The sequence below is a fragment of the Siniperca chuatsi genome, linkage group LG2 (genome assembly GCF_020085105.1).
Source record: "Siniperca chuatsi isolate FFG_IHB_CAS linkage group LG2, ASM2008510v1, whole genome shotgun sequence".
Lineage (NCBI taxonomy): Eukaryota > Metazoa > Chordata > Actinopteri > Centrarchiformes > Sinipercidae > Siniperca > Siniperca chuatsi.
In genome coordinates, this window is record NC_058043.1 from 298873 (window position 1) to 313997 (window position 15125).

General features: G+C 48.0%; 1 protein-coding gene and 1 pseudogene across 1 annotated transcript; one reads left to right on the plus strand and one right to left on the minus strand.

The window, feature by feature from the left end:
- Positions 1–2954: 2954 nt before the first annotated feature.
- On the minus strand, positions 2955–5220 carry LOC122886317 (annotated as a pseudogene).
- A 1079-nt stretch (positions 5221–6299) lies between these two features.
- On the plus strand, positions 6300–11402 carry LOC122886463 (pyruvate dehydrogenase [acetyl-transferring]-phosphatase 1, mitochondrial-like). The gene is made up of 8 exons (XM_044218699.1): positions 6300–6541; positions 7103–7323; positions 7476–7760; positions 7853–8240; positions 8757–8773; positions 9094–9168; positions 9555–10125; positions 10982–11402. The coding sequence occupies exons 3-8, from the start codon at positions 7566–7568 to the stop codon at positions 11254–11256; spliced, it is 1521 nt and encodes a 506-aa protein (XP_044074634.1). The 5' UTR covers positions 6300–6541; positions 7103–7323; positions 7476–7565; the 3' UTR covers positions 11257–11402.
- The last annotated feature ends 3723 nt before the right edge of the window (positions 11403–15125 follow it).

A 15125-nucleotide genomic window follows, 5' to 3' on the forward strand; every position in this document is an offset into this window, starting at 1 on the left:
GAATATTGCACCAGAGCCAAACTGATGTTTTATTATTTATTTAGTCGTGTTGTTGGCGGCTTCGGGTCCAAATCTTGACATTTTAGCGGAAAGTATTTGGATTCTACATCTTGTGTTATAAATATGCACAGCGACTGCCCTCTACAGGTCGAAATGCAGCTTTGCTATTGGCTGATCTGGGGGCAGCTGTGGTCATGAAACGTCTACGCGTGACTCCACAGTGTTAGTGTTTGTTAGCTAGCGGCCAGAACGGGTCGGCGCTGCAGCTTTCCCAGCTGCAAAGCTGCCTCTGGGTTTTGCTAATGCTCTGTTGGCGCAGCGGTTCGGACCGGTGCTTTAACGGCTGCAGGAGCGCCGCTGCCGTGGTCGGTCTGTCGGTCTGGACGACGTCTCGCACTGGCCACGCCCCCTACCACCAGTTTGCTTTCAGAACCAACAGATCCACAGAGGATGCCATCTCCACTGCCCTCCACTCAGCCTCCACCCACCTGGAGAACAACAACACCTACATCAGCATGTTGTTTGTTGATTTCAGCTCAGCATTCAACACAGTCTCCCCCATGAAACTGATTGGAAAACTCAGCACTCTGGGCTTGAGTACCACACTCTGCAACTGATACTGGACTACAAACAGACCCCAGACAGTTCGGACTGGCGGTCACACCTCCTCCACTCTAGTGCTGAACACTGGAGCCCCCCAGGACTGTGTGCTCAGCCCCCTCCTGTTCACACTGTACACCTACGACTGCAGCCCCCGACATGGAGACAACCTGTGGAGAAGTTTGTGGATGTTATCATCGGTTAACTGCCGGATTACACACAACGATGAGACTTCATATCGGGAGGAAATCAACAACCAAGCGATGCACAGAGAACAACCTGCTGCTCGATGTCAGCAAAACCAAGCAGCTGATCGTTGATTTTAGGAAAAAGAAAGGCGAAGACACACACCCCTTTCTACATCAGTGGAGCTGAGGTGGAGCAGGTGAACAGTTTCAGGTCCCTGGGAATCAGCATCACAGAGAACCTGACATGGTCCTGTCACATCTCACCTGCTCAAGAAAGCTCAGAATCAGAATCAGAAATACTTTATTGATCCCCGAAGGGAAACTCTTTGTTAGAGCAGCAGCAAATACATAGGAAAAACTAAATATTGCACAGGTTTTCAAGTATTGCAGAGAAGGGTCATACAGACTAACACTTAGAGGGAGGAGTTAAAGAGTCTGATGGCCACAGGCAGGAATGACTTCCTGTGGCGCTCTGTGGTGCATTGTGGGGGGATGAGTCTTTCGCTGAAGGTGCTCCTTTATTTGACCAGCACGTCATGGAGCGGGTGGGAGACGCTGTCCAAGATGGCATGTAGTTTGGCCAGCATCCTCCTCTCTGACACCACCGCCAGAGAGTCCAGCTCCACCCCCACAATGTCACTGGCCTTACGGATCAGTTTGTTGAGTCTGTTGGCGTCCGCTGCCCTCAGCCTGCTGCCCCAGCATGCAACAGCATACAGGACAGCACCGGCCGCCACAGACTCATAAAACATCCTCAGCATTGTCCGGCAGATGTTGAAGGACCTCAGCCTCCTCAGAAAATAGAGGCGGCTCTGGCCCTTCCTGTAAACAGCTTGCGTGTTCTTAGTCCAGTCCAGTTTATTGTCTAAGTGTACTCCCATGTACTTGTACGTGGTCAGCAACACTGAGGGGCCCCAGTGTTGCTGACCACGCTGTCCGACACACAGTGCTGCACGTGCTGTGGTCTGCCAGTCAGGTAGTCCACAATCCAGGACACAAGGGGGGCGTCCACCTGCATCGCTGCCAGCTTCTCCCCCAGCAGGGCAGGCCGGATGGTGTTGAAAGCACTGGAGAAGTCAAAAAACACGATCCTCACCGTGCTTGCCGGCTTGTCCAGGTGGGTGTGGATGCGGTTAAGCAGGAAGATGATGGTGTCCTCAACTCCCAGCCGGGGCTGGTAGGCGAACTGAAGGGGGTCTAGGAGGGGTCTGACCATGGGCCGCAGCTGTTCCAGCACTAGTCTCTCCAGGGTCTTTATTATGTGGGAGGTCAGTGCCACCAGTGTGTAGTCCTTGGAGCCACTGGGACGCGGCGTCTTTGGCACAGGGACGAGGCAAGATGTCTTCCACAGAACAGGGACCCTTTGAAGACTCAGGCTCAGGTTGAAGACATGTTGAAGGACTCCACATAGCTGGGGGGCACAGGCTTTTAGCACCCCGGGGCAAACGCCATCGGGGCCTGCAGCCTTGTTTGAGTGGAGTTTCATCAGCTGTCCTCTCACCTGGTCAGCAGTCAGGCACACAGCAGAGGTTACAGGTGGGGGAGGGGGGAGTCATTAGTGTGAAGAGGGCCGTTAGCCTGATGGGTAGAGGGGAGCAGTGGACTCAGAGGAGCTTGAGGGCCGACAGCAGCTGAGTTAGAGGGGGGACGAGCAGGAGCCGGCTGTATTTCTTAAGTAAACTTAAGAAGGCGACATTCCCGTACCAAGTTCTTGTTAACTTTTACAGAGGAGTAACAGAAACCATCCTGACTGGAAACGCCACAGTCAGCTGCAGGGAGAGAGGTGGGGGAGGGGCTCAGGTGAGCAGTGCCAGGGAGAGCTTGTGGCTCATTGACTAATTATGCTCTCCCTTCATGTGCAGTAGTGTGCTGGACCTCGATCTGCCACACAGACGAGACAGACCGCCAGGCTGGGGAACTTTGGATCGATTGTTTAAACCGTGATAAGAAGAAGAAGTGTGGAAAATATTTTCCTTGATATAGACATATAGAGACAATCAAGTTCAATAATGATTCAGGTCGTGTTGCTCAGTGAAAAGTATTCCTGATTAATGCATAACCCTAACCCTAACCCCTAACCCTCACTGAAAGTGAATGAAAACACTTTACAGAAAGAATCATCTCGGCTTCATTACATCGAACAGAAAACTGTACAAAGATCTTGGATCATTTAAAAATTTTATTTTATATATTGTCACCATCTCATACATGTAATTAAACATTGATTTTAATGTTGGAAACTTTATAATCTGGACTAGAATTTAAAATAAAGGCCGTTGGATCTGAACAATGATTGGCCGCTCAAACATGCAGCTATTGATAAACTGATTGTTGTTTCTTTATCTGGATCCTCATCAGCTTCACAGAGTGGCTGCTGCTCTTCATGGCTCCACACACACCAGTCCAAATAATAAAACATGGACAACTATTTCAAATGACACAGTATCCATAAAAAAGAAAAGGCTAAACGAAGCAAACATAAAGACACAGAGTGAAATCATTTCACATATGAAAAGGTCGACAACAGAAACTAAAAGTGTCGAACTAAATACCAAGAAAAAGAAATAAAACCAATGAAAAACAGTAAGTGAACCAAAGATCAACATACGTTTGGAATAATGAGGCAGCAGGAGGACAGGTGCAGCTTCACAGGTTCAATTCAGAGACTTTTCCCTTTAAGAAATAAACATCATCATAAATATAATCATCCTCTTTATCTCTAACTGCTCTGTTCCACTGTCACACAGACCTTCACTGCTGATATCTGCAGTTCATCCACAGTGTGAATGTATGGAAACATCCTCTGAGTGAAAGTGTGTGTGACGGTGTGTATGTGTGTGTTAGTATCAGGATCAGAGAACGACAGCTTTCCTCTGTTCCAGTCCAGCTTCACTCTGATCCTCTGGAGCTTCTTCTGCACTCGGAGATCAGTGCAAAGAGCTGGTGCTGATAGTGCTAAGTATTTACCTTTATAGAACTGTATTGTCCAGAATCCAGACCCTATGGCTCCCTTCCTCTGGACAGACTCTGCTAACACACCCAGAAACCAGTGTGTACTTTCTCCAACCTCGACCTCCCAGCTGTGAGTCCCTGAGTTGAAGCCCTCAGAGCCCAGGACAGACCAGTAATAATCAAACCTCTCTGGATTGTCAGGAAGCTGCTGTCTCCCTCCTCGTCTCACACTGGTCAGATCTTCAGACAGGATGAGGTTTGGATGAGTAGTGTTTGGGTCCAGGATCACAGGAGTGTAGGAGACCATGTCCTTCATCTTGTTCCAGATGTTGAAGGTCAGGTTGCCCAGGTGTTTGGCCTGGTCTATCAGAGCTCCTGAGGGCAGCTGTGGATCCTCCAGCAGGGGGCGCTGCTGGACTCTTTCCACTGCAGCCTTGTAGTTGAGCAGGAATGAGACGTCTTCAGCTCTCAGCTGCTCCTCTGTGGCTCTGACTGTGTCTGAAAGAGCTGCTATCTCTCTGCTCAGAGCCTCCATCTTCTCCTTCAGCATCTGACTCTTCTGCTCCTCTTCCTCCTCAGTGCAGCCATCCTGGCCTCCTCTTCCTCTTCTAGAAACTGGTGAAGCTTCTTAAACTGCTCCTTAATCTGCCTCTCTGTGTGTCGGGCCTGGACCTTCAGGTGTTCTGCTGTTTGACCAAACTTCACTTTAACTTGTTCAGAAACCTGTAACTTCTTCTTTAAGGGCTCCAGAGTTTCCTGAAGTTCCTTCTTGTGTTGTCGTGCAGCTTCATCGATGGGTCTGAATCTGTGGTCGCTGTGTTTTTCTGAATCTCTGCAGACGACACACACTGGCTGCTGATGGTCCAGACAGAAGAGTTTGAGTTTCTCAGAGTGCAGACTGCAGAGAGCCTCTGAAGCTCTCTGATCTCTGTCCTGTAAGAAGGCCTCACACAGGTTCTTTAACACCCGGTTTAAAGGTGGTTCTTCTCTTGAAGACCTTCTCTTACAAACTGGACACTCGTGTGCTGGATTCTCTCTCCACCAGCTCTGCAGACAGTCTTTACAGAAGCTGTGGCTACATGACAGAAGAACAGGATCTCTAAAGACCTCATGACAGACCGGACAGCAGAAATCCTTCTCTGATCTGGAAGCCATTTTGTCTCCGAGTGAAGCTGAAACACAGCAGACAGCACGTTACAACAGGACAGTTGTGTTCCCCTCCCTGCTGTAGAAAGTTGCCTCAGGTACTTTCACGTTGAGTCTCTGAGTGTTTTTCAGTCAGCAGCAGGTTGCAGTTGAAGTATTTCTCTACTTCAGTGCTTCAGTTCTTCAGTACTCCCCCCTGTAACTGTCCTCCCTCAGCTGAAGTCACAGCTTTGTAATGAAGGTGAATCTTACCGTCTGTCTGTCGCTGCGTCTCTTCTCACTGAGAACTGAACAGGAACTGACTGTCTCCTGGTTTGTCTCGGATGAGTCAGGTGGGGGTGGAGCTCTGTCAGACCACTGTTTCATCTTAAAGGGAACAGATGATAAATATGATGAGATCGCATCATTATGTCAACATGACTTTCATGGAAAGAGCAGCAAGAAAACACAAATTAATTTTCAGTTATTTCTGTGATTCTTTACTTTATTAAAATCATGTTAAAGAAAAATGAAAAACATGACAACAATGGCACCACTGCTATCACCTGTTCTACCACTAATAAAATATTAATATTAACTTCATTTACTTTCAGAAACAAGTTACACAAAGATAAAACAGCTGACGAAAGTGGGCAAAGTGCAAGAAATAGAAATAAATGAGTCAAACTCAATAAAGTCAAAGTTATATTTCACTAATATGTTCTGGTTATATTATTCTGATACTTTACTAACAGTTTTCAAATATATATATAATAAAATATATTTTCTAATATCATATTTCAAAAATGTTTTCCACCTATCACACTGATGTTAATACTTTCCAATATTTACCCTTAATTAGCACTTCTTTACTGGATATGATCAGTCTGTCTTTATTAACAGGCTATGTACCACAATCCTTTAAAGTAGCTTTAATTAAACCTCTTCTTAAAAAGCCCACTCTTGATCCAGGGGTTTTAGCCAACTATAGACCTATATCTAACCTTCCTTTTCTCTCTAAGATCTTTGAGAAAGCAGTCGCCAATCAGTTGTGTGACTTTCTAAATAACAATAGTTTATTTGAGGATTTTCAGTCAGGGTTTAGAGTGCATCATAGCACAGAGACAGCACTGGTGAAAATAACAAATGACCTTTAATTGCATCAGACAATGGACTTGTCTCTGTACTTGTCTTGTTAGATCTTAGTGCTGCGTTCGACACCACTGACCATCAACATTGTTTCAAAAGCAGCGAGCTCACATCATTTTTTATTATCATTTACTTTCAGCAGGTCTGTTTGGGGATTTCTCCTCTTCTGTCAGTCAACGCTCAGTGAAAATAATAATGAAACTTAAATTAAAAAAATGCACTTTTTCCACAAACAGTGAACACAGTCAGTGAGGAGGGCGGGGCTTCACAGCGAGCAGCAGGAGGTTTATGGATTACTCATTACTGAGTTAGAGATATGAAAGCTGTCAAAGGTCACAGACAGAACCAAAGACGACAGAGAATATACTAACAACCTTCAACAGCACACCTGTCCGGCTGCATGACGAGGACGTGACCTCAGTGCAAAGAACCGTTCTGCTCCAGGAAACAAGAACCAGACACCTTCAACTGAACCAAGGATTAAGACCAAGAGTTGACCAGGAACTAAACACCTCAACAAACACACAGTGAGTTTCAGCTTCATTAAGCTTTGTTCTGTTTCCATCCGTTTTTTTCAGTTTCTCAGTTTGATAACTTCTCCAGCTCAGCCAAGACCAAAACCTCTTGTTGTGTTTCAGGCTTTTTATGCACAGATTGATAATGTACCTGGAAATTAACCAGAGAGAGCAGCAGCAGAATAAGAAGTCAGAGACAAGTGAAGAAAGTGCAGGTTTTATTAAAAGTCAATAAACAGACCACAGAAAATCATTTACAGGTAAACACACAGGTAAACACACTCCCAGCTGAGTGTTGAACAGCAGCTGATGTAAAATCATCAGCAGCCGGTGGAGATGAGTCCATCAGCTCAGAGCAGATCTGTGACCACAGACACAAAAACTGGGCGATGCAGTAAATATTCTGCTGGTTCTCCTGCCGATGCTCCTCCTGGTTCTGCTCTGTTGGTTCTTCTGCTCGATCCATTCAAACAATTCATCTTCATTTCACCAAGACAATCCGCTCAGTATCGATACTGCTTTCCAGGGACTCCTGAGTACATATATTAAAACTGATTGTTCTGATGTGTCCAGATTTCAGTTTCCATTTGGAAGCCTGTAGACCAGTTTGTTCCCAAAGGGGACCGGTCTAACTGAATCCACGAAGTGGCTCCAGAATACTGCAGGCTGGTCCTGAATGCCGCATTTTTGGCTCCAGGGATTTCTAGATGTGGATCTTACCTCTGCAGAGCCTTTCCTGATCGTTTGTGACTATTAGTGGCCGGTGGTGAAGCACAGCTGAACAGTTCTGTCAGGTATGGGAGGCAAAGAGACACACAGATTTGAAGACCACCATCAGTACAGTTAATTCTGAACACCATGCTGTGGATACCAGCCATTAGCAGAAGAGTCTGGTCTGTCATGAGACGTGCAGCTCTGTTGATAACTGCTTTTGATTCTCCTCCAGGTTTCACTCTGTTGGTTCTCAAGCTGGTTCCCCTTCTTGTTCTGCTGGTTCTCCTGCCGGTTCTTCTGTTGGTTCTCTCGGTGGTCGGCCATGCTGGGAAGAACAGGGACCTTCAGTGGACATTGCAGGTTTGAGCTCCACCAGTGCCGTCGCTCCCTCTCCTCCCCTCCCCCTCCCGCTGAGCTCCCCAGACTCTATTACCCAGCAGGCAGCGGGAGCAGGAAGTACAGGACAGGGCAGGAGGCGGGACAGATGAGCTCAGTTCAGATTAACCGCATCTTAAAGGTGAGAATTATCCGGAATTCGAACTGTCAGTCAATCAACCAGTAAAACTACCAACCTGTCTGTCTGTCTGTCTGTCTGTCTTCTGTTGCCAGGCCAACGAATACAGCCACACCCTTCCCAGAGGCCCCTCCTCCCATGGTGTCCTGGGTTTCCATAGCAACATGTTGCCATCCAACCACCCCGGAGAGGACCGTCGGAGCAGCGCCACCTGCCTTCCGGGCCGCGGCGGTGTGCTGTTTGGTGTGTTTGACGGCCACGCAGGGTCGGTGTGCGCTCACGCCGTCAGCCAGAGGCTCTTCTACTACATCGCCGTGGCAACGCTGCCGCTGAAGACGCTGGCAGAGCTCGAACGGGCGGTGGAGGAGGAACGGGCTGTACCGCCGCTGCTGGAGTGGCACAAACACCCCCAAGACCACAACTGCCCCGATGGAGGAGCGATCTCCTTCCACAGCCTCCGAAACTACTGGCAGGAGAGGCTGGAGGACGAAGACAAAGAGGAGGAGAGGACGAGGAGGAGGAGGAGGTAACCAAACGTCCAGACATGTCGGAGAATCAAATCAATAAACCAGACTAGAGGTCTTCACTGGTCCAAAATTATGGACCACAAAATGGACCACTGGAAAACCTGCCTGAACCTGGCATAAATGAATTTTTAAGAAAAGAGACCGATCCAAAGGGACCCCACCAGACCTGATTAGAGTGAATATAATTTGGACCCGGCCTGACTCGGGTCCTGGATCATGTCTTAGCTACTAGGATCCAGGTAGACCTGTGAAGACTTCTAAAGTAAACAACAGTGTTCAGAAAATCTGACCATCAAATCTGTGTGAAGCTTGACATCTGGTGGTGGAAGCAGGTACTGACCTGTCCGGCTGCTATTGGCTGATTTCTGGTACCAGGTGAGAGCAGGTGAACATGTCAGACCTCAGTCGGTCTCCGTCTCTCCCCAGTCAGATAGTTTTGGTTTGATGTGTCCAGGTGTCGGTCTCTGCCTCCATCTCAACACAATGGAGGTGAATTTTAGTTTGAGTTGAAACATTTAAAACATTCAACAGCAACAATTTCTAATTTCTACAGATTTAGGAGGAGAAACTGATATTTAGGATGATAGATATTGAAATAAAAGTCATTTTCGGAATATGTCTGGCGTTGTCATGTAGCTCGTTCAGCACTGACAGAAGAGGAGCTTCTGTTTGCTGCAGTTTGTTCAGGCTTCATTTTAGATTCATTAAAGTGAAAATATCCGTCAGTTCCTCTATCAGGAAGTGAACGCAGCTTTAAAGCTTTTACATGCTGTGATGTCATTATCTGTCTCCTCTTTGACTGGCTGCAGGATGGCGACTGGGTGACATCAGCGATGGTCAACGCTTTCCGTCGCCTTGACTACGACCTTTCTGTGGAGGCCCAGGTCCACCTGTCCATGTCCTCACCCAGGTCCTCATTCTGCAGTCACACTCCTTTTCTGTGACAGTTTCATGTGTGTTTAATTTAGCTAAAGGACAGGTTTGGATTTATAAAGTCTGTCTGAAGAAAACACTAACGAACTAACTAACATAACACATCCAGTGCCAATGTTTAGTGCCACCACAGGAAGCACTGTGTCCTTTATGTAGCGAGGTGGAAAATAAAGACAAACTCAAAAACGGAATTTGGTCCTAAACAAACTGTAACACTGAAAGATGAAGCTTCACTCGGCTCGATCTTTCTGCTGGATCCACTGTTTTCTCATCTCAGAGTTTTCATTGGCTGCTTTCAGCTTTAGTCACCAGGTGAATCCTCTCTCTCTGTCCACAGACGGGTGCCTCTCCCTGGGGAGGCTTTGTCTCTGTCCTCCCCCTCCAGGTGGCGATGTCCGGCTGCACGGCTTGCGTCGCCCACGTCTCCAACGGGGTCCTGCACGTGGCCAACCTGGGTGACAGCCGGGCTGTCCTGGGCGTCCAGGAGCCGGACGGGCGCTGGTCAGCGGTCAGCCTTACCAATGACCACAATGCACAGAACCCAGACGAGTTGCAAAGGATTCTGGGAGAACACCCGCCGTCGGAGTGGAGGACGGTGGTCCGCCACGACCGCCTGCTGGGTCTGCTGCTGCCCTTTAGGGCGTTTGGCAACGTCCGCTTCAAATGGAGCACAGAGATGCTGAGTCGAGTCTACGAAACACGACCGGACGTCCTGTCTGCGGTCAGTGAGGCAGTCCGGACGCCGCCGCCACCGCACTACCTGACCCCGCCATACCTGACTGCCCAGCCGGAGGTCACTCAACACCGCATCAGACCGGCTGACAAGTTCCTGGTCCTGGCTACTGATGGACTCTGGGAGCTGATGCACCGACAGGCAGTCGTCCAGTTGGTGGGGGAACAATTGACAGGTCAGAGAACTAAGATCCTCACTACGTCTACAGTAAACTGAACATCTGAGCTGAGCCTAAACTGGACTGTGTTTGATCACACTGAAATGATACAGTCTGAATCACTGGACAGCTAGAATAAATAGATTTTAAACCTGGATCTGTTTATTTGACGGCAGTTTGGTGTTTATTCCCATGGATGAAGGGACAGCAGGAAAAGGTTTTACCTCCTGAGAACTGTGTTTTAGTTGGTGGGATAGTGAAGAGGTCTGACTGCTGAGGCTTTAGACCACCTGAAGGAACATAGTGTTATCAGGTTTGCAGCATGTCCTATTCTATCTGTTAGGAGAACTTTAAAATCAGACCAAACATGGATATGAAGCTGGTACATTCAGTTAAAGACTGGAGTTATTTGGTCAAATGTATCCTGTAGATGTGAATCAGGTTTCAGAGCAGCAGCATGTAGAAGCAGAAAAGTAGAGGACGGAGGACGGAGCCCTGAGGGACGCCACACCTCACAGGTGAACTGTTATCATTAAGATGATCTGATTAACTGACGTATGTTGGATATAATAGTCTGTGATATTGTATAGCAGTTCCTGTTTAGGTTTTAAGCACAGAAAGGAGCTGAGGTGTCAGTTATAGTGATAGAGCTGAGAGCAGTTGAAATCAATTGAAGTGTAATAGTTAAAAGCATTTTAAATTTCTAAAGTTAAGACCCTGTAGGAAGTTCCTTTGTCAGTTTGCATGTAAGCACTGAAAGTAGTTGAACTGTCAGTTGAAGCGTAATAGATTAAAGCAGTTGAAGTGGAAATGACGAAAACAGATCAAATGTCAGTGTAAGTGTAAACAGTGGAAATGTTTTTTTGCTGTACAGGCCTTCAGCAGCAGAGACCCATAATTCCCGGTGAGGGCATGACGCTGGCCGGCCTGCAGCGCCTCCTGCTGGAGAGGAGGGGGCGGGTTCTGTCAGTGCTGGAGGACCAGAACCCTAGCACCCACCTGCTCCGCCATGCCCTGGGAGATGATGGGTACGGAGCAGTGGCACCAAACCGTCTGGCTAAGATGCTGAGCCTGCCGGCAGAGGTGGCCAGGAGGTACCGCGATGACATCACCATCACTGTCATTCACCTGAACCAGCCTGACCTTTAATCAGTACACCTGCTCGTTAAACAGGCAGGTGACAAATAAGTAACTTGTGTTTTTACTTTAAACTTTGTTAAATGTTCGTCTCTCCTCTACTTCTTTTGCTCTGTGTCGTTTGATCTTAAATCAAAATAAACTTTGGGTTGAGATGCTGTTGTCGTTCCCCCTCCAAATTATGGCTTTTCTATTATTTTGTCCACCCCATTTATATCAACGAGTGCAGGCTTAAAAACAGAAACACCTGCTGGTATAACACAATACAGTTCAACAGAAGCACAAACGCAGTCCTGCACAATGATCCTACAGGTGAATCAACACAAAATGAACATTATAACCTTCATGAAGGAGGAATTACTACAGGACTGTTGACTGACTTAGTCTGAGCATATATATATATAAAACTTTGTCCTTCACCCTCCGCGGGTGGTCTCATCCTTCGAGCTCGGGTCCTCTACCAGAGGCCTGGGAGCTTGAAGGTTCTGCGCATTATCTTTGCTGTTCCTAGTACTGCACTCTTCTGGACCGAGATGTCTGGTGTTCTTCCAGGGATCTGCTGTAGCCACTCCTCCAGTTTGGGGGTCACTGCCCCGAGTGCTCCGATGACCACGGGCACCACTGTCGCCTTCACCTTCCAGGCCTTCTCCAGCTCTTCTCTGAGCCCTTGGTACTTCTCTAGTTTCTCATGTTCCTTTTTCCTGATGTTGCCATCACTTGGTATTGCCACATCAACCACAACGGCTTTCCTCTGCTGTTTGTCCACCACCACGATGTCAGGCTGGTTCGCCATTACCATTCTGTCAGTCTGGATCTGGAAGTCCCACAGGATCTCTACCACCTTTGGAGGTGTTTCCCACTTTGACCTCGGGGTTTCCAGTCCATACTCAGTGCAGATGTTCCTGTACACTATGCCAGCCACTTGGTTATGGCGCTCCATGTATGCTTTTCCTGCCAGCATCTTACACCCTGCAGTTATGTGCTGGATTGTCTCAGGGGCCTCTTTGCACAGCCTACACCTTGGGTCTTGTCTGGTGTGGTAGATCTGGGCCTCTATTGCTCTGGTGCTCAGGGCCTGCTCCTGTGCAGCCATGATGAGTGCCTCTGTGCTGTCCTTCAATCCAGCCCGCTCTAGCCATTGGTAGGACTTCTTGATATCAGCCACTTCAGTTATGTTCGGTGGTACATCCCGTGTAGGGGTTTGTCCTCCCATGATGGTCCTTCCTCCAGCACGTCTTCCTCTGTTCCCCATTGCCTGAGACATTCCCTGAGCACGTCATCTGTTGGGGCCTTATCTTGGATGTACTTGTGGATCTTGGATGTTTCATCCTGGATAGTGGCTCTCACACTCACTAGTCCACGGCCGCCTTCCTTACGGCTAGCGTACAGTCTCAGGGTGCTGGATTTGTGATGGAACCCTCCATGCATGGTGAGGAGCTTACGCGTCTTAACATCTGTGGTCTGTATCTCTTCCTTTGGCCACCTTATTATTCCCGCAGGGTATCTGATCACTGGCAGGGCGTAGCTGTTTATTGCCTGGGCCTTGTTCTTGCCATTGAGCTGACTTCTTAGGACTTGCCTTACTCGTTGGAGGTATTTGGCAGTTGCTGTTTTCCTTGTTACCTCTTCGAGGTTGCCATTTGCCTGTGGTATTCCAAGGTACTTGTAACCATCCTCAATGTCTGCTATTGTTCCTTCTGGGAGTGAGACCCCTTCTGTGTGGACTACCTTCCCTCTGTTTGTCACCATTCGACTGCACTTCTCAAGCCCAAATGACATGTCAATTGGGCTTGACAATGTCAGAGCTGTAGATCCTGGTGGTGTGGATCAGTGAGTCGATGTCCCGCTCGCTCTTAGCGTATAGCTTGATGTCATCCATGTAGAGGAGGTGACTGATGGTGGCCCCGTTCCTGAGTCGGTATCCATAACCAGTCTTGTTGATTATTTGGCTGAACCTATGCAGAACAGCAGTGGGGACAGAGCATCTCCTTGGTATATGCCACATTTGATGGATACTTGTGCAAGTGGCTTACCATTGGCCTCAAGGGTGGTTTTCCACAGCCTCATCGAGTTTGCAATGAAGTCTCTTAGAGTCCTGTTGATGTTGTACATCTCTAAGCATTCAGTGATCCATGTGTGTCCATGTGTGAGTCATATGCTTTCTTGTAATCAATCCAGGCAGTGCACAGGTTGGTGTGTCGGGCTCTGCAGTCTTGGGTGACTGTTCTGTCAACCAGGAGTTGGTGTTTGGCTCCTCTGGTTCCTCTACCAATGCCCTTCTGTGCTTTGCTCATGTATTGATCCATGTGTCCACTTATCTTAGCCGCAATGATGCCTGACATGAGCTTCCATGTTGTGGAGAGACAGGTTATTGGCCGATAGTTGGATGAGACTGTACCCTTTGTGGGATCCTTCAGGATCAGGATCGTGCGCCCTTCGGTAAGCCATTCAGGGTGCGTCCCATCTCTTAGCAGCTGGTTCATTTGTGCTGCTAGGCGCTCATAGAGTGCAGTGAACTTCTTTAGCCAGTTTATTCTTCTGGCTTCATTATCTCTCGTGTATCTCTTTAGGCGGCTGGCCAAGGCTTGGAGCCTTTGTTTGGCAGTTTCGAGTGCTTCAGGTATGGGCATCTGGTTGTACTTCTTGGGTACTTGCTTTCTCATTGCACCTCTCTCAGCTGGCTCACTTCTCTCCGGGCCTCCTTGATTTTTGCCTCCAACCTTCGTTTCCATGGTGGGTACTGTTTCTCATGGTTGCTCTTGTAGCCAAGCATCTCTAGGATCACTGCTGCTGAGGTGTATATCAGCTCATTGGTTTCAGTGATGGTTGTGGTAGGGATCGCTCTCAATGCTGCATTCAGATCTTCTAGGAGACTTTCTGATGGTTCGCTTAGCCGTTGTAATTGGCGTCGGGGTTGCCTTGTATTCATCCTCGCCATGATCTTATCTTTCAGGTCAGTCGCTGCCTCGTTCAGCGTGATTTCTCTTGGGGCTTCGTACCCAATCTCTGGTTGGGGAGCTGCTGGTTGCTCCCCTCTAAGCCACACAAAACTATTCCAGCCATGATTTGAGTGTCAGGTGACGTTAAACAACTTGCCCACGGACATTCAGCTCACTTTCTTGTTTGCCAGGATCTGCTGTTGTTGTGATGTTAGCTACAGCAGCAGGAGAGTTGTGAGCATCGCTGTCTGGAGCTGCTGTGCTGGCTCTGGGAAACCGTCTCGTCCTCTCTGGCTGTTAGCTTCGCAGCTCTGCTGGTTCAGTCTGAGGTGTGTGTTTCTTGGTTTGGGCCCAGTTGGGGGGAAATCTTATCCCTACGGCCTTCACCTCACGTGTTAATCAATAGCGAAGCCCGTTAGAGGGTGAAGCACGTACGAAATAGAAATAGTAGTTACCTGGATGTAACTCCAGTTCTATGAGTACATGCGGAGCCCTCTAACTACAAGCCCAAACGGCCCCAATTCCTGGTGGCTGTTTCCAAAGGAAGATGAGCTCCGCGGGCGCAGGCGTTAAATAGGGGGAGAGCACAGGCCAGGAGGGCAACTACTATTTTTCGTGGCTAGTTTTCAGCAACATGGCTACACACCTTCGCTTCGCAGTTCGCACTACAAGCTGGCAGTGAGGGGGCGGTGTTATGGAATTTTTTAGCTCGATGACTCTTGGTTATCCGGTTTAGATGTCATCAAATTCTTACTGGCTTGTAAAGCTGGGGTCCATCTTGTTGAGCGAGGGCTTTAGGAATGGCAGTAGTAAGCGATTTCATATTTTCACAGCTTTTATTTTACCCCTCTGAGTTTATAAAAAGCACAAAACACATTCGAAATGTATTTTCACCATATGGGACCTTTAAGATCTTTTTCAAGGCCATTTCCATTCATTTTA

What these genes read in the sequence shown, in the direction of transcription:
- LOC122886463 (XM_044218699.1), top strand. Translation starts at nt 7,566, where the DNA reads ATGCTGGGAAGAACAGGGACCTTCAGTGGACATTGCAGGTTTGAGCTC. An exon ending in ACCTTTCTGTGGAGGCCCAG is followed by an intron (nt 9,169 to 9,554) that starts GTCCACCTGTCC and finishes CTCTGTCCACAG; the next exon opens with ACGGGTGCCTCTCCCTGGGG. An exon ending in GGTGGGGGAACAATTGACAG is followed by an intron (nt 10,126 to 10,981) that starts GTCAGAGAACTA and finishes TTTGCTGTACAG; the next exon opens with GCCTTCAGCAGCAGAGACCC.